At 40.7% G+C, this 26,483-nt stretch overlaps 1 protein-coding gene across 1 annotated transcript in view; it reads left to right on the top strand.

The window, feature by feature from the left end:
• The window catches only part of KNDC1 (kinase non-catalytic C-lobe domain containing 1), a 575,645-nt gene that overhangs the window by 304,478 nt on the left and 244,684 nt on the right, over positions 1–26,483 (top strand). The window contains exons 13-14 of the mRNA XM_085606188.1: positions 371–533; positions 622–1,526. Coding sequence (XP_085462314.1) covers positions 371–533; positions 622–1,526 — 1,068 coding nt within the window. The remainder of the gene's footprint in view (positions 1–370; positions 534–621; positions 1,527–26,483) is intronic.

The raw sequence follows: 26,483 nt of genomic DNA, 5'->3' as shown, positions 1-26,483 counted from the left end.
ATATCCCTGGACATGTGAAAAATAAAACATTAAATACAATCTAAGCAATTTTAAAAAACCTGGATGTGGCTGTACGATTGCTTCAGAAGTCAAGCTAAGGTTTGGAAAATATATTTAGGACCAAAAGGGGAGTGTTTGTTTTATGCACATCCTATAAGAGAGTGGGGCAACCGAGTGACTGGTTCTGTTTGTCCCTTGAAAAGATAAGGATTAGAACGCTGAAACAGTGCAGGACTAGACAGAGATGAAGTACATTAAAATAAAAACAAAATGTGATTATTTGCCAGGTTTAATTTTCAATCCCACTGTATTGCTGTCTGCATTTCTTTGGCATGTACCTTTAGACTAAATATGTTTTTTTCCTTAACAGGCTTTGTTCCCATGTCTAGTGACAGAAGACTCACAGCAGTAAAAGGTCCAGTTCCTTGCCAACTTTTTTCACAGAATGCCCCTTCTAAATTGCCAAACACTTTTACTTCTCCAGCAACATATTTCAAACCAATTATCCTAATGCAAGATACAGAAAACTCAAGGTAAATGTGATGTTTCCTATGTGAACAGTGAATCTTATATGTGCACTCCAACATCCCAATCACTAAACATTATTTTTATTTTTTAAAGGAACAAAAAAGCATGTGGAGCATCATCAATTACACATACCCCAGAAAATGGAAATAAGGACAGGATTGTGGGAAAGAGGGACTCAATCGCTTTAAATGACATAGAAAGCCATGCGATTGATGAGCAGCCTAAAAAAAACGATTCAGTAACTCATGAAGACCTCAAGACCAGTAAATGTGTGCCCACCAAATCTCTCCCTACCCCCACAGAAAGACAGCTTTTCAACAATTCAGTTTCCTCCGCAACACACTCTATTTCAACATCTGATTATGTGTCTGATCTGAAGGAAAATGTTTCATCTACAACCTCTTCATGCTCCTCAGCTGGTTCTACACTTTCTGCCACACCCCTTGTCAATAACTTCCTCCTAAAACAAGACCCAAAGACAGGGGTTTTAAAACTTGTTCCTGTGCAGCTGGAGATACCAGATGAAATGCCTAGTGTACATCTTCAAACAGAGAAGGCATGTGACTGCCTTCACAAATCACATGTCCCCTTTCCTGGTATTTTAAGAAATGATGGCTTTGAAGTTACCATACAACCTCAGACTTGCAATCTCCAGACCTGTGACAATGTGCATAGAAGACAGCAAAGGGATTTACATGCTCCACATATCTCAAGTGATGAATGGTCAAATTTACCCTTAGATCCAACATCTCCAAAATCAACAGGACACTGCCAAACAACAGAGGAAATGGAGGAAGAGTCAAACAATGCAGTCATATTGTCCACACGTTCACTGAATGATTTTGCAGGTGCAAGTTCATCGAGCTTTGCTGATTTAGGTTCCTCACCCCAGATAAAAAGATCAATCTGCACTCCTTTGCAAAAGGTGGTGCATTGTATACAAGATGAATTTGCATTTGATGGGTATATGGAGAATGGAGTAGAAGACCTGGCTATGGGTATGTACACTATCCAAAATGTTTTACAGAGCTGTGAAGTGAGTAGCAAATTGCATGCATGTTCAGTAATATATTCTACTTTCATAAAGTACAGGAGAACTGCAACACCTTATCCTCCATATAGAAGGAGGAAAAAAAAGAGCATTGAATTTCAGTTCTAATTTTTTATCAAAATACTGTTACAAAGTGTTTTATTTTTTCTTGAGGGCGACACTACACCTTATGTAATAACAACCCTTTCTGTCAGGGTGAACGCTAAAAGACACTAAATAAACCTGAGCTTAACTCCATGGTATTGCAGAGAGCAGACAAGTTTAACTTAGTACAATGTAAAAAGTATTTATGGAGAACAAAAATAATAACTAAATCCAAACCACAAGCATTAAAAATTTAACAAGGAAAATAACACAGACACAATAAACATCCAATAAGGGTATCAGGAGATATGAATATTTAAATTTCTAGGTAAAAATAGCGCAAAAAAGCACTATTTGCCACGCCAGTCTATACTGACCTAGGCATGATTTCAGGCTGACAGCGAAGGAGCCGGGTCAGATACTCTAAGTGGATTTGTCTCATTGAAAAGTCTGGAAGTCAAAAAGTTAAAAAAAACGTTCTAAATCCCACATCATAATAGGACTTTATCCCGTTTTGAGAAGACAAATCCTCCTCGAGCGGGAATCTGCTGAAAGTGTAGCCATTGCTGTGGCACCAAGGACCACTTACCTGAAAGAGCTTTGATATGTCTCAGTGAGAATGTTTTAAGTAGCAGCTCAGAACGTGACTTTGTTGCTTTTTCTGGTGTGTGGGGATCTTTGAGTGGAATGAAGCTGAAATCTAATACAACACTGCGAAACTGCTGGGTGGATACTTTTCCCAATGGGCCCCGCTGGAGCGCTGGAGGACAAAATTTCATAACTTTCTTTTGGTACCCATACAACCACAAGAGTACCATTTTGAGGCCCCCAGGGCCACATGTAAAGAACTTTGAGATACTTAGGGTGTCAAACTGAGGCCCACAGCAAAGCCCAGTCAACTTGCCATTGATCAACTGGGCACTTAAGGGAAAAGGCCTCTTTCAGCTTGTTGTGTCCATATAACCACAAAGGAGGGCAGACACCTGACCCTTAGAGTCCTCGTCTTTGTCCTGAGTAATAGAGATCGAAGGCTCAGTTCTTTTGGGCTCCTCTCTGGTCACAGACAGGAAGTCCAAGCCTCTTTTGATCTTTGGCAGGTCCAGAAAGTGCTATGAGGAACGTGCCTTGAGATGCCAAATTTATGCCATTTATGGGAGACTTACAAGTAAATCAAAGGTGCTAATTAGGGGTGTTCTAATTCTAACATAATAAAAATGGAGAGCACAAGCACTTTACCATGAGTTAGCAGGAGTAACAGTGGGTAGAGGTCTTTGGCCAGAAAAAGGGAATCAGCAACACATGGCAAAAAATCTGGAGGGACCTGGAGAAAGGGCACATTTCCAACGGTCATGTTACCCACTTTTGCAGTAGTTCCTGTTTACCCTACTGAAAACAATCACACAGGCACCTTATTCCTAAAGACCATGCTGGGGAAACCTGTCTCCCATTGTGCAGAGTCTGTGCCAAACCAGAGTTATTGTCAGAGTAATGATCAGTCCCCTCCTCAGTGATCACTCAAAAACGGTTCTGGGAGTAGCTCTATTCCAACTGATTTGGTGGCAGCCTGCCTAGGAAGACAAAGGCTGGGATTTTACTTGTGACAGTGCATGCCCCATCAAAGTTAATAATGTTCCTGGATCAGCATTTAACTGGTCTTTCTGCCAGGGTAAGAAAGCACCTCCTCACTCCCGGACCATTGTACCTGCTCTGAGAAAAGCTTTCACACTCTTCAGGTCAAGTACGTAATTGACAGCTACTGGAGAGCTAATGTTAATTTGTCTCCAGATGCTTCAGGCAGGTAAAAAATAACTTTCTAAATGTTGCTTTCCCTACATTTATATTGAAAATCCAACTTCATCATTAAATTGGGATTTTAATAAAAACTGAAAAGAGTGGTTAAAATATTTTTCTAGCTGGTCCCAAATCCAAGCCACAGAAATAAAATTGTAATCTGTACTCTGGCTTTCTTTATAGGACAGCTAGTGCGGCCACAGGAAAAATACGTTTTAAGGCCTTGCATTGGTAGGTACATGGTGATATTAATTTTCTATATGCCACACTTTTAACTACCACGCACCCTACCTTGCGGGCTACAGGGTCTACATAGAGTTGACTTATTAATATTCAAAAATTGTTATTTGACAGGTCACACTGCAGGTTTTACACTAAAGATGTCAGGCTACAATGGAAGATCTGAAGCCAAATTTTGTAGGCCCACTCTGTGAATGGCACAATGGGTGATGCTGTTCACAACAGCATTCATCTTCCTGGCCCTGGGTGCCTATCCTACACCATATACTAGGGACTTATAAGCAAATTGAAAATGTCAATCATGGGTAGCCATATTTAATCATGCTTAACGGGGTTCACTCTCACTTTACTCCTGATTATCAAAGTTAACAGTGCACAAAGTTCTAAGTGCAGCAAAAATAAGGTGCAGAAAATGCAAAAATATTGGTGTGGCCATGCAGAAAAGACTGATTTCCTATAGTAATCATTTGCCAACAACTTCTAGAAGATATAAAAAAACAGATATGGTAGAGAAAGATACTAGTGGGTCTATGAGGTACATACAAAGAGGAAAGAATGGAAAAAGATACAAATGTTTGATGTAACAGTTTACATTACGAGTATTTCAATGATTAGTGCCTACTCCTGACACACAGATAAGGAAGATAAGGATTGTAAACTGTTACCCTATATTTCATTCAATCTCTATATTATCTAGTTGTTGATATATATCTTTTCTTCAAACTAAAAACAAGAGACTATTTCAGAATTACACAAATCAGCTTAACCTGAGTTGGATGACTTAACATAGTCCTGACCTTCAATTATGTGTGCAACTGCCATAACTATTATGACAAATAGATAGAACAGCGCTATGATCAGAGCCATGATCCTCATCAAATCCTGCAGTTTGTAGCCATCCAAAACAAAGGGTCTCCTTTAGTGTTTGCTTTATTTATTTCATTTAACTCGCTATAGTTTAATTTACGAGTTTATAGTCATTGACCTCAGTCAGGAGGTTATATATGTCATTTATGCTTTATTTTTAATTTTAATTTTAGATATATTTTTTAATGCGTCTTTGAAACTTTCAAAGGTGTAGGTTATTTTATTTATGCTTGTAGTAATTGCAGTGTGTTATGTTATATGTGTAGGTCTAAGAATGTACACGTTTATTTCCGTCACGCATGCCTAAAACTTTAAATTTCATGATTAATAACCTCTGCACCTTAAGATTTCAGGAGCTCATATGATTTCTACGATTGCTTGTTTGTGTAGCATACCTGTAAGTACAGCTTATCACAGTTTCCATAGCACTCAAAGTAAAACAACGAGTCATTCATTTGGCTGTGTTGCAAGGATAATTTTGCAGCTTTTCATCACATCTAAAGCAAAGGAATCTTAAACACACAATGTTCGAGGAAGGCATAGCTTTTCATATGAGTTGTTTTCTTTTCAAACATATTTTTATTGCCATTTGTCAAAGATACATAGGTTTGCATGTAAGCAGTCATGTACATATTGCAATCATATGCATGAGTCAACTTATCATTTGACAGCTGTGTCTAGTTGAAAAATAATATATATGTTGAGTACAAGCATAGTATGTCAGTAGAGGCAACAGAAACCATAATGTAACAACTATTGTTAAGTAATACATCTTTACCTAGTTTCAAGTAAACATCATTTAACCAAATCAGCCTAGCTAGGTAGTGCAAACGTCTAATCTTCTATCATGAGCTGCTCTCCGCATGGACTTTGCAACTAGAGCTGTAGTAACTAAAACACTGATGCCATAAGACCTAGAAGATGAACAACATAAGCAAAATTAAAACAAAGCAAAACAGTCCTGGGTATCTGAACAGCAGTTTATTACCCAATACCCCCCAAAGGTTCACACACCGCTGTGGGTCCTAAGCCATATGTTCTAGCACACCGGGGAGGTGAGGGAGGGCTGTAAGGTAACCTATCTGCAGGTAAGTCCAACCAAGCATCTAAGTTATTCATCAGGGTATGACCTCTCCCATTGGGGAGCAAGTAGTGTTGTCCAATCAGGGTTTCCACACTACACACAGAAGGGGGCTCCATGTGTGTCACCGAAGTCTCCATCACTGTCACCTCCTAGTCAAAATGTGTGCTATTCTGTCAAGCAGTCTTGATGGCTGCCCTCGGCCCTTCCACTCTGCAAGGTCCAGTCCCCAGTATCTACCCCAGGGTCGTCCCCTCAAATGTCCCAGGCCTCTAACACCTCTGCTCAGAGTCCCACCAGTAGGCGTTATCTTATCCCTCATGCATCATCCCTAATCAGAGCCCGCTCCTCCACCCTGGCCCACATGGTAACATCTCTTGTCCAAATCGCAACCGTTGGGCCCACTTAAGAGCGCCATCACATTGCTATTCATCACCTGTCCAGTGCCAGGGCCAGGTCAGCGAATCCGGTGCCGACACTATGTGCCTTTAGTCTGGGGAGCAACCCCAAGAGGCACACCTCTGCTGTGCATTAGATCATATGATGAAACATCCTGTTGAGTGTGGCAATGACAGTGTCCCAGAATGATCATAATCCTAGTCAGTTCCATATTATATGTCCAAAATCCGCTCCTAGTGCCATGCATCTGGGGAAAGCCCTCGGCTCTTCTCCAGACATGACCTGTAGTCTATGAGGTGTCAAGTAGGTCATGTGTATATAATTGAATTGGACATATTTTAACCTCGTATTTTTGGGAAATGCGCTTGGGGTATGCCAGGATTGTACTACACTCAGAGGCCAAGGGGTCCCTTTCCAGCAGTGCCCCCATCTCCCCCTCGTCCTCACCAATGGTGCCATGGCTACCTCCAATTGCGCTCGGTAGAACCACTCCACCAGATGGCATGCAGTGCCCATTGTCAACAGTAGCTGGAGAACAGCATGGGTCTCTGGCTCTTGTTGGCTATCAGACCACAAGTACCCAAACATCAATACCAGAGCATGATGGGGGATATGTAAAAGAACTGCTGCTAACTAACGCTAACGCTAGTTATCAGCAGTTTTCTTAACACGGCCTATCACCAAAAACGATTGCCCTGTTAGCGATGTAGCCGCGATGAAAACTGCCGGTAACACTAGCGTGAAGGTGATACAAATTCTGACGATAGCGGGCAAAAACTGATGAAAGGTCCATTAGCGGCACAAAAACTCACGTTAGTCAGCCCAAAGTGACTTTTTTTGCCTCTAGAGGCAAAAATAGCCTATAAGTCCACCTCCAATGAAAAATAGAAACCAAAACCAATGGAATACAGAATGGAGCAGCCATAGCCAAGTGCAGCACAAACCAACACTCCCCCCCCCCAAGCCCCCAACAGCCAGAATGAACAGCCGTAGTCCCAGGGGAAGAGGAAGCTTGGGGCTACAATCATAAAAATTGGCGCATCGCTTGGCAAAATCCTTGCAACACCATGGCATCCAAAACCTTGAAAGCGCGGACAGTCCTTGGGGCCCGGAGGCCTCGCTGGGCCTGTGTCTGGAACTCAGATTGGGATGCAGAGGTGCTATGGAGTTGCTGGGCCATGGCAGTGGACATTGGGGCGCGGGCGATTGCCCTTACGTGGTGGTGAAGTTTGCCAGGTCGCATGGAGACACTTTGCTGACCTCTGTGACAAGACCACCTGGTGCCTCTTGGAGCTTGGAATGGTAGAGGCGCTCCTGCGTGTCAATGTAGGGAGGTCTGCATCACATACCATGAGCCACCACTACACCGGGGAATTACCAATGGTGGGCCGTGCCTCTCTGCATCAAAGGTGGAGGATGTTGCGCTGACCAGACTCTGTGGAGGGTGAGGCCCCTGAGCTGCACCAAACTGAGCTGCCTAAAGGGGCTCTGTTGCATCACCTGCATCAGGAGGTTCACCAGGGGACTGGGTGGCAAATGCTGTACGCAGGCTTGTGAAATCCTGCCTGGTTGAGGCTCCTGCTGTCTGAGTCACCGATTTGGAGATAGCGAAGTGGAATGGACCAAGGTGTCAATGACCCGGTGAGGAGAAGGTGGGACACGTAGTTGAGGAGGCCCGGGGGGTCGAGTCTGCCCAGTGACACACCCCAAGTGGCGGCTCAATCGCTATGGTGGAAGAGTGTCACCCCACTGCCTTTAAGCAGTGCAAGAAGAGGAAACATAACATGATGATAACTTTCCGATGCACTCATGCTGTGTTTCCTTTGCGGGCGGTATGGTGGGTGGGGCTGCTCTACTCACGGAGCAGGAGAGGGGCAGAGTGGAATGCCCACTCAAGTGCGCAATGACTGTTTGGTCGGTCCTCTGGGCTAATATGTTTAAAGCATACAAATGAAGCGATTGTCTTTTGCTTTTAGAAAACCCTCTCTTGCTTTTATATATAACACTAATGAATTGCAAGGATTTGACCTTTGTAAGATGGCGTTCGCGATATGCTGGCCATCACCCCCCTTCCCCCCTTTTTCTATTTCGATGATTCCAAAGCGAATGTCTGTTTATAAAATGGCTCCTTGTGATGAATTTGGTAACAACACTGAAGAAGGACTAGTTCCGAAACGCGTTTGTTGTTTTTGCCGAAATAAACGAGGCTGCGTGAACTACCCCCCCCCCCGTGAGTGCTCGTGATTCCTTTTTGCGTAATTAGGAGGAATTTGGGAGCGACAATGGATACTGCGGGGCACCGCCGCATTTGAAGCACCCGCCTTAAGCGTGCCGCGCTTTGTCGAATGCGGAGGAGCGACATATATATATATATATACCAATAACGTAAAATATAATAAAAAACATTATATTATAAATTAAAACATTAAACTGTTTAAAAATATTTAAACTTAAATTTCCCACTACAGTCAGTGCAACAGTAGGGAAAGTGTTGGATGGCGGAGGGGTAAAAATGAATATTGCCACTCGATTGAGTGCATCAGTAGGGAATGTGTTGGATAGCAAAGGGGTAAAATGTAATATTCCAACTCCAGTGAGTGCAACGGTAGGGAAAGTGTTGGATAGGAGAGGGATTAAATTCACTATTCCCACTCCAGAGAGTGCAACTGTAGGGAATGTGTTGGAAAGCGGAGGGATGAAATGTACTATTCCCTCTCCAGTGAATGTAACAGTAGGGACAGTGTTGGATAGCGGAGGGGTAAAAATAACTATTCCCACTCCAATCAGTGCAACAGTAGGGAAAGTTTTTGATAGCGGACATGTAAAAATGACTATTCCCACTACAATGAGTGCAACAGTAAGGAAGGTTTGGAGAGCAGATCGGTAAAAATGTCTATTTCCACTCCAGTGAGTGTAACAGTAAGCAAAGTGTTGGATAGCAGAGGGGTAACATTTACTATTCCCTCTCAAGTCAGCTCAAAAGTAAACACAAGTACAATATTTAAAAAATCTAGAAAATATTTACAAAACTAAATAAATAAATCAATATGTTACAAATTAAAATACAAATAAATGTAATATTAAAAATCTAAAATAAAAACATATTATAATGTTAATTACATATGAAAAATACCTACAAATATTATATTATATAAAATAAAAACTAAACTTCAAACAAATAAATATTTTTAATTAGAAAATGTTTAGAAACAAAAACATTAATTATTACATATTTTTTTTGTTTCCCTATAACACCACACACATCACATACCACATACAAATTTCAACAAAACTAGCATAATTAATTAAAAATATATTATCAATTAAAAAACAAATTAAATCTAATAAAAATTAATTAATATCCCACATTTTACCCCTAAAATCCCAACAACCCACAGCTAAAATTAAACTGTAAAATATTAATTGCATAATTAAAACTTCTTTTCAATTAAAAAACTATTACTATTAAACTACTAAATATAAAGTAAGTAAAATGTATTTAATCCCCACCATTTACCCCTATAAAAGTAAAACCCCACACACAAAAAATAAACGATTACCATAACTAAATATATACTGTAAAGATCTAAATTTTCCAGTTGTCTGATAAGGTGAGGACCAGCATCAATGAGGACGAGTAGGTCTCCAAAATGCTAGTGTTAGGGGTTATTGAGCCCTCAAAAGCCTATGGTCCAGCTCAGTGGTTTTGATTTCCAAGTTTGACTCTCAAAGTGTCACACCTGAACGTAGTTTCTGTCTGAACTACTGTGGTCTCAATGCAGTCACCTGGAATGATGCACACCTCATACCCAGATCTGATGAGCTCATTGATCTGCTTGGAGCTGTCAAGTCCCTCAGTAGGTTTGACGTAACTTCTGGGTATTAGCAGATTGCCACCATTGAGGGGGCTAAAGAGAGGTCAGCGTTCTCAACACCAGAAGGCCACTTAAAATTCTGGGTCATGCCTTTTGGGTTGAAGAACTCCCCTGCCACATGCCATAAACTGGTCATTCCGAACCTGGCTGGGTTGGATTGGAGAACTTAAAAAAAAAACATGCAGCGCCGAAACCTTGGTAACGCAGACCCAATATCACACTAACTCATTCACACATGCAGTCATTGGTGGGGCCCATAACACCAACACTCACACTAACCATTCACCGATCTGCACGCAGTTGGAGGGATGAGCAGTTCGAGCGCTCGACATGTGGGGGAACACCTTATAACCTATAGGTAAAGAAAAATTAATTTACAAATTATACATCAATACCCCTTCCACCTACAGATCTCAATCCTGATCATCAAGGCACTCCTCCCACGTGGTCAATGGACCAAATAGTTGGATTGGTTGATGGTGATCTAGAACCAGCTAAAACACATTTCAAGATTTAGATCTTATCCTTCTTAATAAACCACAAACTCAATTTGTGTTAATCAATATCTGTTTATCTAAAATTTCTTGAAAGGATAGGTTTGCATTTTGAAAGTTTATATCAAATTTCAAGTAAATCACAGAACACCATATTTACCTAATCTGGCTATCTGAAGTCCTCTAAATCATTAGGTTTGCATACTCGGATCTGTCGTCATTCGTCTAAAAGTTTAAAGTTCTGTGCTCAGCACGCTACAGTCTCAAAGAATAGTTAAAGACCAGAAACGTGCAAGCATCTGTCAGTGCCCATAGAATTAGGAAAAGTTCGCAGTCGTCAGGCAATTGGGCAGCATCAGGACAATCTAGGATTCAGGAAACGCAGCAGTCACCCTAAGTAGTAGAGTTCGCGTAGCGTCACCGTCGCCATCGTTGTCATCGGAAAGAACGATTGCGATAAGAACGGTCCGCTCTATTCTACCGAGCATTTTTATAATAAAATCAAAGCAAGAAGATATATTTTGTTATTTTAATACGGTCGTGATTGGTTGGTTGGGATCGTCCGATAGAATCTTTTTGGGACTTTGGTACAGTTCAAGGGGTGATGTCATGAGTACGTTTAATATCGGTCCGTTCTGGTTTACTGTGGACGTCCATTGTCTTTCGTCTTGGCCATCATCCCACAGTAACCTTGTTTGAGAACACTAGGATCAGGGTTCATGATGAGGTCTGGAAGACTTTGTCGCTTCTGTGCACTTCATTCCATGCCTCGTGGGACAGTGGCCACTTCGTCGTGTCACGTCGGTGGACATTTTGAGATTTAGGCCCAAACGCCAACTTAAGCGAAACAAACACAAAAGAGTAATTAATGCATAGAAATTATAAATCTAATGTTAACCCCTCACTAATCCCTCTATGTACTTGTATTTATCCAGCATATAGCAACATTTAAAGCATTTATATTCACCCTTTTGGTCCTCCTCTCGAGCAACATTACAAAGACATCTCAAAAGCAACATATATCATGCAGTATTCTATTTATTACATATACTAATGTTAGTATGCGTACGGATGTTAGTCATAAAGGTTATTTAGCCATGCAATATGCAATCCCACGTGTAATTTGGATATTAGTAATGTTGGTTTAATATTCATGCAAACTCATTTAATAATATTATGATTAGTATTTTCATGCAGAATGGGGAGGTATACAACATGTTGTACTACCCGCTCCATCAATCCCCCCTTTGGTGATTTTATCACCACACCATTAAAATTTTGTATCAAATTGTCAAGAAAGTGAAATGAATTCTTTTAGTTAATTTACATTTCTGTTTCCCCAATTTCTTCTCTTCTAGCTGTTTTATACATACTTTCTTTCATCTCTTCTAATTCTACTTCTTCAAATTCCCTCTCTTGTCTCTTATTCTGCCTTCTTTTCAAATGTTCTCTTTTTAAGTTTTTCTGTATTTTCTTTCTTTTATGACACAAACAAACTAATCTTAGAATTAATACTATAAAAATCACACATGTTAATGGAAATAAGATCCTACCTATAATGGTACTACCTAAGTTTACCAGGAAATCTTTAATAGAGGAGAGTTTCTTCCCAATCTTTTCCCAAACACTTTCAACCTCCAGTGATGTAATTTCCTCATGCAATTCAGTTATATTTTTGATGTAAATTTTCAGATCCTTACTTTCGTCTGGAATGCAAGTACAACAATGTTGAACTTTCAGCATTCCACAGACTCCACCATCTTTTGCCAATAATATATCAAGGGCAAGTTGATTTTGCATTACCGTAGCACGCATGGCAACCATTTCAGTATTTACAAATAAAAATCCTCCAGCGGTGCTTGTTGACAAGCGATCCACTACTGTTGATAGTTTTCTAATTTTGTGTACATTTAGAGATATTCCCACTGCTGGTATCAATGCTCCAAAAATGTTTCCTACAATTTCTGACCAAGATTCTCTCTTTCTACGAGCTAATAGACTACCTAACTTATATACACCATCTTCTCCTCTTCCCATGTGGAATATCTTTGGAAAGACCAGACCTGCATAACATGTGCCATACCAATGGTCTGGCAAATGATAAAATGCCTTGTTCCCGCAGATAAAATATAACCCAGGAAAAACTGGATAATTTCCTCCTTTAAATCCCCATACACCCATGATTCGGTATGTATCATGGCACTCACTGTTACCTACAAAGTAGTTATCATATGCAGTTTGATTCCTTCTAATACACAACTTCCCTTTCTGGGGCCAATCTAAAGCCATAGTCGGACTAGCTTCTCCCTTCAAGTGTTTTTCCATTTCATCATCCCAGACTGTCTTCTCCTCTTTTCTCTCAGATGCTTTCTTTTGCATTTTTAAACTCCTTTCTTCAACCATATCCAAAAACGTCTTTTCTTCTTTCTTTAAACTACAAGTCAAATTATTCCTAAATATGTATTCTAACGTTAGTTCCTTCGTTTCTAAGAAAAGTTCACCTAACACCTTAGCAGGCTTTACTTTATTCAACTTGTTATTTGCAGGTACCTGTGAAAATATGTTATCCACATCTGAAAAATAGTATTTTAATTTCCTTATTTGATAGAACAGACTAGCTATTACACTACACGTTATTCCATATATTACTGGGAGGTGATGGTAGGTCACTCCCTCCGATACAGATGCAGGTAACTGCATACAAACGTAGCAATCCCTCACATCCATTGTCTTTACATATTCATACAAAAGTTTTGAAAACACATTGTTAGAGAAATCATTTATAGACCTGTCTTTATGTAAGTAATTTCTATCTATTTTAGTCGGATATACTTTCTGAATCTTTTCTATATTAGTCTTATTTTCACTATGTCCTTCTTTTGTGTCTATTGTAACCTTAAATGAAATCATCAAAGCTAATATACTCCATAGAAGCATTAATAACCCTGTACAACAACAACACATTTTAAACCATCGTTTTAGAAATACACATCTAGCGTCTCTACTTTCCATGTTTGCCATTTTTGCAAAATGATCAGTGTCTTTTGGCTTAGCCTCTTTCTACTTCACAACTAGTTTTGTCTAACCCAAGGCTCTAAGCACCTACTTGGTTCTAATTGTTATGTCTTTTCCAGTATTCTATTTTCTTTCCATTAGCAGCTTTTTTTTTGTCGTATTCAGTTTGGCATTTGATCGTCTTTTACTTTTCTCTCGTAATCTTGATACAGAACTTCCTGAACATCCATCTCTTCTCCAATATCGGACAAGATAACTCTCAGGATTTCCGATTCTTCGTCTTCCTCAACCACTTCCGGTACAGTCACCTCTGGATTTTCTTGGCTATCTGCCTCTTCTTTTATTTCAGGCAGGGCCACATACGACCATTCTTGCGACTTATACTTCTGGTTGGGTTTTCTCGTTCTTTTGTTTTCCTCTGCTGTAACTATTTTCTCATCTTTCGACTTTTCTTGACTTGATACTTCATTCACCTGCTCTGCTCTTGGTGAATTCACTCATGTCAGTCGATATCTTAATCCCTTTATCTTATTAGGCCAGATTTCATCTCTTGCTGGTCTTTTCGATGTATTTCCTTTGTTATTCTTTTCAGCGCTCCATGCTCTTTTTCTCAAGACTCGACCTTCTGGTACTTCCTCATCACTTTCTTATGATTCTGTTTCAACTTGCTTTTTGCTTTCAGCTGTTCTTTCCACCACTTCTTTTATTTTCCCTACTTTTGTCCCTCCTCGTGGTTCTTGCACACAATCTTCCTGCTGACTAATTATCCCTTCCTCTAACTGGATGCTGGAATTCCCTACAACTCCTCGGGGGTCTTCCGCAAGAATCTTTCCCTCTCTCTCTGTAGCTTGCACCTGTTCATCTACTTTTATTATTTCAGGTGGAATTTCTTTCAGTTTTCCATCAAGAATCTCCTTATCAATAACTTCCTTGATTGTTTCTTCACTGCTTTTCTCTTTTCCCGAGCATTCCGGTATTTGTTCTGTCTCTGAGTCTGAGCTGGTATCAGAAATCTGTAATCTTCCTCTCAAGGAAATATTTTCTGGGGCAACGATCAAACTTGGTTCTGTTTCCCCCTTTTCAGGATTTTCCCTTGTTTTTGTTTCTTCCGCATCCGATTCAGAACTAGTCTCTGACTCTTCAAACTATTCTCCTTCTTTGTTATCCACTGGATTTGGGATTCTTAGTGTGTGACTAGCATGTATCCAGTTCTTTATTCCAGCACACTTCACAGCTATTGTTGTGGTCAAAATCACTTGTCGTGGTTTTCCCCAACGTGGGATCAGACAGTTTCTTCTTCTGTGTACTTTGATTCTCACCCAGTCTCCTGGGCTAAGATCATGAGCTTGCTTCTTTTCAAGGGTGGTGGCATCCGCTCCAACCTGATGAAACACAGAATGAACTGCGTCAGCCAGCCCCTTACAGTATTCCAACACCAAGTCATCAGTTATAGGCAACAGCTTGTTGACTGGTATGAATACATGGCGCATTGCTCTTCCCATGATTATTTCATGTGGACTCAAACCCGTTCTATCTGGAATCGATCTAATAGTCATGAGTACCAGAGGCAAGACATCAGGCCATTTCAAACCTGTGGCTAAACACATTTTTCCCAAACGATTTTTAATAGTGCCATTCATTTGTTCCACCACACCAGAAGCCTCTGGGCGATAGGCACAATGTAGTTTCTGTTGTACATTCAATGCTTCACAAATCAATTTCATGATCTCATTATGGAAATGCTGTCCTCTATCTGATTCAATTGTAACTGGGAACCCGAATATAGGGATGAATTCCCTCAAAAGCAGTTTTGCTACAGTAATTCCATCACTCCTTCTTGTGGGATATGCTTCTACCCACCTTGCAAACAAGCAGACCATTACTAGAACATACCTCAACCAATTACACAGCGGCAACTCAATGAAATCAATCTGCACTCTGGTGAAAGGTCCTCCTTCTCGACCTATCGTTCCTAGACTTACCACTGTTTTTCTTCCAGGATTGAACTGTTGACATATAAGGCATCTTTGACAAAGACTCTCAGCTACCAGTCTAAATTTTGCATTGTACCACATTTGTTTGAAGGACCGAATCATCGCGTCCCTCCCTATGTGTCCCTGTCCATGATACATCCGTGCCATGGCAGACATCATGCTACCAGGCGTGACTGGTCTTCCATCTCGATAAACCCACACATGATCTGTTTCTCTTGGTGCACATCCTGCTTTTACCCATTGTCTCATTTCCTCATCTCCTGCTTCTTCCTGCAATTGCCTCACTTCTTCCCAGGTACCCACAGTGTTAGTAAACCCTGTTGACTGAGTTCTGATTTCGAGCACAATATTGGGCCATATCTTTGGCATATTTATTTCCAACCGCGATATAATCAGCGGTTTGTACATGAGCAGCACACTTCACAAAAGCCAATTGCTTTGGCAGCTGTATCGCCTCAAGCAACTTTCCAACCACTTCAGCATTCTTTATAGGAGTTCCACTTGAAGTCAGAAATCCTCTCTGTAGCCATATCTGGCCAAAAACATGCACAACACCAAAACCATACTGAATATCAGTTATCACAGTCGCTCTCACATTCTTTCCAATCTTGCATGCTCTAGTTAAGGCTATCAGTTCAGCAACCTGAGCTGATTTTACTCCCTTTAGGTAGGATGCCTCCATTACTGCTGCAACTGTGCACACTGCATATGCTGCACTCAGATTTCCTTTGTCTGTTCTCAAACATGACCCATCTCCAAACATCACAAAGTCCCTCTCAGACAAGGGTACATCCTTTATATCAGGACGTGGTTTGGTACAGAAATCCAATACATCCAAACAATCATGATCCACTTCGTCCCTGACTTCGACATTTTCAGCATCAGGCAATAGTGTTGAAGGATTCACATTTAAGCATCTTGCAAGGCTCACATTCATTGCACCTAATATGACTTTCTCATACTTAGTCTGCCGACTATGCGTCATGAATTGAGTGCGACTCCTCGTTAAAAGGATTGCCACATCATGAGGTACATACACTCGCACAGGATATCCCATCACAATTCCCTCACTCTGTTCCAGACTCTTACAAGTAGCAGCTACTGCTTTCGAACAACCTGGCAAGGCTACAGCTACAGGGTCTAGCATAGCTGAAAAATATGCAATTGGTCTTCTCAATTTTCCATGTTTCTGTATTAATACAGAAAGTGCACATCCATTGCTCTCACTGCAGTACAACTCGAACTCCTTATCATAGTCAGGCATTCCTAATGCTGGCGCTTCACACAAGCTGTCTCTCAATTTCTTAAATGCTGATAGTTCTTCCCTATCTAAGTCAACGGGATCTCTCACATCACTTCTCGTCAGGCGTACCAAAGGTTTTGCGATCGGGGAAAAGTTACTTATCCACTGACGACAATATCCAACCATTCCAAGAAACATTCTCACTTCTCTTTGCATCATTGGAGCTCTCATTCCTTTTTTTATTTTGATCCTGTCTGTAGTTATTTTCCTTAGTCATTTTTCAATTTTATGACCTAAATACTGAACTTCTTTCTGATAAAATTGCAATTTCGATGGGGATACCTTAAGTCCTCCATCACCCAAATGATTTAACAATCCTATGGTGTCCATTACACAGGCTTCTCGAGTTTTCGACGCCACAAGCAGGTCATCGATATATTGAACTAGCACTGAATTCTCGGGCATTTCTAAATCTTCCAAAGACTTTTTTAATATCTGATTAAATATCGAGGGGCTTTCTGTATACCCCTGTGGGATTCGGCACCAAGCCAAAATACGTTCACCAAAACGGAACGCAAACGTTTTCTGGCTATCATGGTGCAACGGGATGGAAAAGAAAGCGTGACATAATTCAATTACTGTGTACCATTCTGCATCATGAGGAATCTGATACAAAATCACTGATGGATTTGGTACTATAGGACAGCACGACACAACAATTTTGTTTATCTTTCTCAAATCCTGCACTATCCTGAATTTTCCATTAGGCTTTTTCAGACCCATAATTGGTGAAATACATGAACTACTCATTATTTCTCTCAAAATTCCTTGTTTAATCATTTTCTCAATTATAGGGGTAACTCCTTCAATTATTTCAGGTGTCAATTTATATTGAGGAACATTTGGGTAACTTATTCCTTCCTTCACTGTTACTTTAACGGGATCCACATTTTTTATCAATCCTACATCTTCTCCTGTAAAATCCCAAACCTCTGCTTTTAATGTTTGTTTCAATTCTTTTGGTAATTCGTCAGGTTTGAATACAGCATAGGCTTCAGTAATCTCAGTTTCCATATTAGCCATAGTCATTTTATACAGTACGTCTTCATCCGGGGTCTCAAATGCTATACCATCAGGGGTACAAAATATGGTGCAATTCATTTTGCACAACAGGTCTCGTCCTAATAGGTTTACGGGACTTGAATCGCACACAACAAAGCGGTGCATTTCGGAAAATTTCCCTATATTGACTTATACTGGTTCTGTGAGATACGTTTTGATCTGTCTGTTGGATACTCCAACCACTTGGATTGTTTCATCTGACAGAGGAAGATTCTTAACATCAGCTGACCTAACAGTTGCTCGAGTAGCACCAGTATCTACTAGGAAAGTAATATTTTCATCATTTACCTTTCCGTCCACAAAAGGGCCTGTCTGGTCTACTTCTAGAGTTGCGCCAAGTACGCACCCTTCTTCCTCCCTTCGGCACTGTCAATAACCTTCTTCTGACTCACTCTCATCGCGTTGTAGCCAATACTGCGAAACAGCGCTAGCGCGCGCCAGCTTAGTAACCGGTTCTTCGTTGTAGAATCCTGTCTCATTACTGTATTTCTGTGAATTTACGCTCTGTGGAATAGGCGGTTTTGGCACCTGATTCTGTTGGGTAACAACCTGCTGCTGTCGCTGCGGTTGACCACTCACCTCTTTCTGCACCTGCGGATTCAATGATGCATTATCACCATTAGTATTCGGGGGGAAATTACACTCGGATTTCCAGTGCCCTATTCTGCCACAATTATGACATGGCCATTTCTTTTTGGCTTCTTCAATATTGAATTGTCCCTTTCCCTTTCCAGTATTAAATCTAGGTTTTGGTCCTGCATTATTTGCTTGTTTAATCAATTGTGCTTCCTGTCTTTCTGCCACTTTTACTTGTGCCCACATAGCCTTTTCCTTTAATTTATGCTGCTTGGCCTCAATTTCATCACTGAAATACTTTGCATGTCTCAGTACTTCATCTATTTTCTTGCTCTGCCAATCCGCTGTATGCTGCTTAATCATTTCACTAATTTCAGGACATAGTCCATATACAAATCTGTATACAAAATGACTTAAATCCTTTTCACTCAAATTTTCATCACCACTAAATTGCTTAAAGGCAAAAATTAACCTTTTGTAATATGCATGCACCGACTCCTTAGTTTCTTGATGAGTTCGGTCTATTTTTACCCAATCGGTCTCTTTGGGAGATACTTTATTTTTCAAAAAGGTAATTAATTGTTCATATTTTTTCATCACCTCTGGATCAGGGGTACCTGTCTTTGGATCTCTAGGGTATTTATTTGTAGGCCAGTCTATTACAATGTTGCACTCTGTCCATAAATCTGCTGGTACTATTATGTCAAATAGGGTATTCAAATAAATCCACAAAACTTTTGATAATTTTACAAATCTGTCCACTTGTCTATACAACTCGACTGGCTTCTCGCGTAGTCGAGGGAAATCATTTGTAAATGACAAAATATCCTGCCTAGTCCAAGGAACATGTACATATCCTCCTCCTGGAATTTCTCTCATAGGGCATTCTGTCACTATCTTGTCTTTTTCTCTTACGGGGAAAGCTGCAAACGTCTTCTCTGAGGCATCATCTCGTTTTCTAAACCACCTACTTCTCCATTTATCCACATCTCCCCATTTCCTCAACAAAATCATTATGTCTTTAATCTGGATTATCCGTCCTGTGGTGTTCAAATTTTCAATATCTTTCTCAGTAAAATCTACTCGATATGGTTTTTGCAAAGCCTTTACCTTTTCAATGTCTATGCCCATTTCATTTGCTACTTCTTCTAGTCTCTCATGTAGATTCTTTGCTCTCCAAGTTATACTTTTGCACAAGAAGAGTAATTCTTCATCCTGATAGGATTTTAATTTTTCTGTAGGGATAGTCCTTACTATTAATTCTTCCAAAACCATCCTTAATTTGGCCATATCTATAGATTGAGATTCTCGATCTTTTCTCTGTAAGCTCCTTAACCATTCACTTAGGGGCATATGTATCAAAATCTCCATTTGCGAATCTCAAATAGCGATTTTTTGAGAATCGCTATTTGAGAATTGCAAAACGGGATGTATTTAAAAATTCGCACATATTTTGCGAATTCTTAATATTCCTTAATTGCGATTAGCAAATTGCGAAATCGCAATTAAGGAATACCTTCCCATTCATTCCTATGGGCCATAGCACTGAATGGGAAGTCATTCTCAAATTGCGAATCGCAATTTGCTAATCGCAAATTGAGATTAATTTTAAAGGTGCAAGGGTGTCATGATGACACCCTGATGCACCCCTGAAATTAGCATGTGTGTGCATATGGCGCACATACATGCCCTAAGGGCATGTATGTGCGCCACATGGCACTTTGAAAAAAGCCAAAAAGTGCATTTTTCAAAGAAATCGCAAATTACCACCAACTTGAAGTTGGTGGTAATTTGCGATTTCTTAAGGAGAAATCGCACAACTTGGCTGCGTGTTACATAGCATTTAAGGAATCGCAATTTGCGATTCCTTAAATGCTTACGCAAAATTAAGAAATCGCAAAATTAGCAATTCCTTAATAATGCGATGCTAAAATGGCTCATACATCTCATTTTGCGATTTTGTATTCGCAAACGCTGTTTTTTTGCGAATCGCAGCGTTTGCGAATACAAAATCGTTTGATACATATGCCCCCTGATTCTTCTGAAGTAAGACCCACTGGTTTTTTTCCTCATTGCTTCGTTCTGAGTCCCTTGGGATTTCTGATATGGAATCTGTAGTCGTTATCAGTCTATCAACTAAACCTGGATTTGCTGTCAGATTTTTAGGCATACTCTGTTCTGATGCACTTACTGTCTGTCACCGTATGTTCTCTTCTGAATTTATCCTTGGCCTCTCTGTCTGTTTATTACTGTTATAAGGAACCGTTAAACAATGTTCATTATCTTTTTGCTTATCAAAAATAGGCATTACTGGACCTACGGTTAAGGGAACAGTTACGGCTTCTAAGTTTTTAGTCAATTCCCTAATCTTTTCGGTTAACTCTAAAGTTGTTTTTGCTAATTCTGCTGAATTTTCACTACTTACCTTATTATCCTGTTTTCTCTCTACTTCTCTGAAAGAATTATTTCTCCCTAACTCTTGGGGTACTAGTTCAGTCTTAATGCTTCGCAAAGTCTCTCTCATTGGGGCACTTGGTGTCAACATGTCAGAATCTGGTTGATACGGGGTGGGTTTTTCTAAAACATGTAGTCAAGAACATCATCCTCCGATTCATTCACTCCATACCCTCCTGACTCTATATTATGTCTCTTTTCCGTACATTTTCTACCACTAACATCTTCAATATGTCTCACAGGAAACAAACCATCAGCCATACTTGCACTGCGCCATCTTCTCATTCTGTCATCATGATTCTCCTGTCCATGTGATCTACCAAACATGTACCTATACCTTCCGCCAATCCTCTGTGTTTCTCTGTCATGCATCTCATCTTCCCATTCCGTCAATGCTTCAAACTGTGTCGGTCTAGGTTGAGGTTCTAGATTCATCATTCTCTCTCTCAAGTTTCTCAAAACCGCTAAATTAAATGAACCATGCTCTGGAAATGCTAAAACTCCATCATCTTTTGTGTACTTCGCCCAATTGTCCAACCAAATACATGTATGATATCCATATTTTCCAACCATAAAGGATGAGGGCGATTTCGGTGGAGGAAGCAACTGTCCCTCTCTAGTCTTAATCAGTTTATCCTTTTTAAATAAACTCTTCATTTTCCCAAACCAGGACTTTTTCTCTTTTTCTGGTGGATCGTAATACATCATTTGTCTTCCGTATATCGCTAGATTCTCTCTACGACTATTCTGTTGTTTTAGCCAATCGTAGCGCGACTCACGCTTATGCACCAATCCTGAGCTACTATATTACTTCTGCAATTTCTCCAATGCCAGCGCGTCTCACACTTACGCACCAATCAGCAGCGTCTCCATCACCCTGTAATTCTCCACTCCTAGCGCGGCATACACTAACTCACCAATCAGGGGCGTCTACTTTTCTCACTGGCTAGCCAATCTCAGTGCGGTCTTTCTGATATCAGCTTTTCTCGCTGTTGCAGCTCCTGCTCCTGCTTCTGCTGACCCCTCCTTTACAAAATTTATCGGTAACTTTTCTTTACGTTCTCTTTTACTCAAAATCTGTTTGTAACGACATAAAAACACCACCATTTTCCGCTTCGCTAACCAAAGAACAGTCAATTACATTTTTCACAAGAATTCCGTCTTTCCCGAGAGCAGTGCTTACCTCTGCCCTACTACAGAATCGTTACTTCCGTTAATAAAGTAGCACATCCCTCTACCTTACCCCTCTAACAAACATTAGCTAACCCTTTCTCCAGAATTAAGACACCTAGTTGGAGACGTAATGCTCCTGAGAAATAAAACCAGAGTTTCACAATTAACCTGAATGCCTTTTCATTCACGCACTTTCACACAGAAAATGTAGTACATTCACACAGAATTCTGTCTTTCCCGAGAACAGTGAACAGTCTGTCCTACTACAGAAGTATGACATTCGTTAATAAAGTAGCACTTCCCTCTACTTTATCCTTCTAACAAGCATAGGGAACACCTATTACCTTTCCAGTGATAAGCGTTATCAGAGCTCCTTTTGGACTCCTGGTACTTAAGACCAAAATTTCATAGGTGACCTTCGCTACCATACACTTCTCTCATACAGAAAATGTATCTAATGACAACACACAACGATGTTACCGAATCGAACCCAGACAATGCGTTGTGCAACTCCAATCGTCACACGTTTTCCCTGTGTACCTACAGGGCAACAACAATTCCGTCTTTCCAGAGATCAGCGCTTACCTCTGCTCTACTACGGAACCATTACAAACTTCTGACTTCCTACCTCCCAGAAGCCGTCAAACAACATAAAACTCGACGTGTCTCAACATAGAGTGTTAATACATAAACCAATGCTAATCAATAATCAATAAGCAATTTACAAGCAATAATCGCCAAACCAAAACAATATAACCATCATCTTGCTACCAGAAAAACTGATGCAGCGCCGAAACCCTGGTAACGGGGAAAACAAAACCCGTACCGGTATCCTCCTTGCGTCGCAGACCCAACGTCACACTAACTCATTCACACATGCAGTCATTGGTGGGGCCCGTAATACCAACACTCACACTAACCATTCACCGATCTGCACGCAGTTGGAGGGATGCACTGTAAAATATTAATTACATAATTAAAATTTCTTTTCAATTAAAAAAACTATTACTATTAAACTACTAAATATAAAGTAATTCAAATGTATTTAATCCCCACCATTTACCCCTATAAAAGTAAAACCCCACACACAAAAAATAAACAATTACCATAATTAAATATTACTGTAAAGATCTACATTTTCCAGTTGTCTGATAAGGTGAGGACTAGCATCAACGAGGACGAGTAGGTCTCCAAGATGCTGGTGTTAGGGGTTATTGAGCCCTCAAAAGCCGATGGTCCAGCTCAGTGGTTTTGGTTTCCAAGTTTGACTCTCAAAGTGTCACACCTGAACGTAGTTTATGTCTGAACTACTGTGGTCTCAATGCAGTCACCTGGAATGATGCACACCTCATACCCAGATCTGATAAGCTCATTGATCTGCTTGGAGCTGTCAAGTCCCTCAGTAGGTTTGACCTAACTTCTGGGTATTAGCAGATTGCCACCATTGAGGGGGCTGAAGAGAGGTCAGCGTTCTCAACACCAGAAGGCCACTTAAAATTCTGGGTCATGCCTTTTGGGTTGAAGAACTCCCCTGCCACATGCCATAAACAGGTCATTCCGATCCTGGCTGGTTTGGATTGGAGAACTTAAAAAAAAAAGAAAATGCAGCGCCGAAACCCTGGTAACGCAGACCCAACGTCACACTAACTCATTCACACATACAGTCATTGGTGGGGCCCATAACACCAACACTCACACAAACCATTCACCGATCTGCACGCAGTTGGAGGGATGAGCGGTTCGAGCGCTCGACATGTGGGGGAACACCTTATAACCTATAGGGAAAGAAAAATTAATTTACAAATTATACATCAATACCCATTCCACCTACAGATCTCATTCCTGATCATCAAGGCACTCCTCCCACGTGGTCAATGGACCAAATAGTTGGATTGGTTGATGGTGATCTAGAATCAGCTAAAACACATTTCAAGATTTAGATCTTATCCTTCTTAATAAACCACAAACTCAATTTTTGTTGATCAATATCTGTTTATCTAAAATTTCTTGAAAGGATAGGTTTGCATTTTGAAAGTTTATATCAAATTTCAAGTAAATCGCAGAACATCATATTTACCTAATCTGGCTATCTGAAGTCCTCTAAATCATTAGGTCTGCATACTTGGATCTGTCGTCATTCGTCTAAAAGTTCAAAGTTCTTTGCTCAGCACGCTACAGTCTCAAAGAATAGGTAAAGACCAGAGACGTGCAAGCATCTGTCAGTGCCCATAGAATTAGGAAAAGTTTGCAGTTGTTAGGCAATTGGGCAGCATCCGGACCATCTAGGATTCAGGAAATGCAGCAGTCACCCTAAGTAGTAGAGTTCGCGTAGCGTCACCGTCGTCGTCGTTGTCATCGGAAAGAACGATTGTGATAAGAACTGTCCTCTCTATTCTACCGAGCATTTTTATAATAAAATCAAAGCAAGAAGATACATTTCGTTATTTTAATACGGTCGTGATTGGTTGGTTGGGATCGTCCAATAGAATCTTTTTGGGACTTTGGTACAGTTCAAGGGGTGATGTCATGAGTACGTTTAATATCGGTCCGTTCTGGTTTACTGTGGACGTCCATTGTCTTTCGTCCTGGCCGTCATCCCACAGTGACCTTGTTTGAGAACACTAGGATCAGGGTTCATGATGAGGTCTGGAAGACTTTGTCGCTTCTGCGCTCTTCATTCCATGCCTCGTGGGACAGTGGCCACTTCGTCGTGTCACGTTGGTGGACATTTTGAGATTTAGGCCCAAACGCCAACTTAAGCGAAACAAACACAAAAGAGTAATTAATGCATAGAAATGATAAATCTAATGTTAACCCCTCACAAATCCCTCTATGTGCTTGTATTTATCTAGCGTATAGCAACATTTAAAGCATTTATAGTCACCCTTTTGGTCCTCCTCTCAAGCAACATTACAAAGACATCTCAAAAGCAACATATATCATGCAGTATTCTATTTATTACATATACTACTGTTAGTATGCGTATGGATTTTAGTCATAAAGGTTATTTAGCCATGCAATATGCAATCCCACATGTAATTTGGATATTAGTAATGCTGGTTTAATATTCATGCAAACTCATTTAATAATATTATGATTAGTATTTTCATGCAGAATGGGGGAGGTATACAAAATGTTGTACTACCTGCTCCATCAAGTACCACCTACATAGACGACATTGCAGGCTTCAGCTCTAGTTGTGAGGAGCATGTGAACCACCTCCAGGAAGTGCTTTGGCTATGCAGAGCGCAGGCCTGGCTATCAAGCCAGTAAGTGCCAAATAGGGTCATGTTCTGTGGTCTTCCTGGAACTCCAAGTAGGAGTCGGCAAGGTGGAGCTCTTACAGCCAAAATTTGACACCATTCTAACTTCAGAACCCAGGCAAAGGTGGGAGCCTTCGTAGGCCTCGTTGGATATTACAGGAGATTAATCAAGGGGTATGGCACAAGTGTTGCCCCCTTGACAGAGCTGACTTCCAACAAGCAGCCACATCAGGTCATCTGGACAGAGGTGTGCCAGAAAGCTCTTGAGGCCCTGAATGAAGCCATGTGCTTGGCACCCATGCTCAAGGCCCAGATTTCTCCCAAGAGTTTTTTGTGCAGATCAATACCACAGAGCATGACATAGGGGCCATGCTCTCACTGCTAAATGAAGAGGGCCTGCACCAAACTGTAGCCTTCATCAGTAGGAGGCTACTTCCCAGGGAACAGAGGCAGACCACAATAGAAAGGAAAGCCTATGTTGTGGTCTCGGCACTGAAGAAGCAAGGCCATAACTGTTTGGCACTGACTTCCGGGTTCAGACAGAAAACAGGCCCCTCTGGGGGTTAATGAAGATGAGGGATGAGAATACCAAACTGTTGAGGTGGTCCATCTCCCTACATGAAATGAACTTTACTGTGGAACACCATCCTGGCAAAGACCATGCCAATGCTGATCGTCTCTCCAGGTTCTTTTTCCTTAGTGAAGAGAATTCCCAAGGGGTTGGGTAGCTCGCCATACCTTCAGGTGGGTGGACACGTGTTAGACCTGGCATCCTTGGCGTGGTTTCCCCAGACTTTTATCCTCCTGACCTCCTCTTTTACTGACTTAATCTTTGCTTGCTTTAGAATTCTGGACACTTTACCACTGCTAACCAGTGCTAAAGTGCATATGCTCTGCACTCAAAACATTGTGACTTTTGCTTATCCACAATTGCCATAATTAATTTACTCCCTAGAAGTGTGCACTATATGTGCCCAGATCCTGTAAATTAAATACAAGTGGGCCTGCAGAACTGATTGTGCCACCCGCTCAGTAGCCCCTTTAAACATGGCTCAGGCATGGCATTTTAGATCCTTTGTGTGCAGTTTTAAACTGTCATTTTGACCTGGCAAGTTAACCTATTTGCCAGGCCCAATCCCTCCTTTTTATTGCATGTAAGTCACCACTAAGTTAAGCCCTAGGTAGCCCCATGGGCAGGGTGCAGTGTAATTAAAGAGTAGGACATGTACGCTT

Source organism: Triturus cristatus, chromosome 1_2 (assembly GCF_964204655.1).
Source record: "Triturus cristatus chromosome 1_2, aTriCri1.1, whole genome shotgun sequence".
Taxonomy (NCBI): Eukaryota; Metazoa; Chordata; class Amphibia; order Caudata; family Salamandridae; genus Triturus; species Triturus cristatus.
This window is presented reverse-complemented; position numbering and strand designations above follow the sequence as displayed.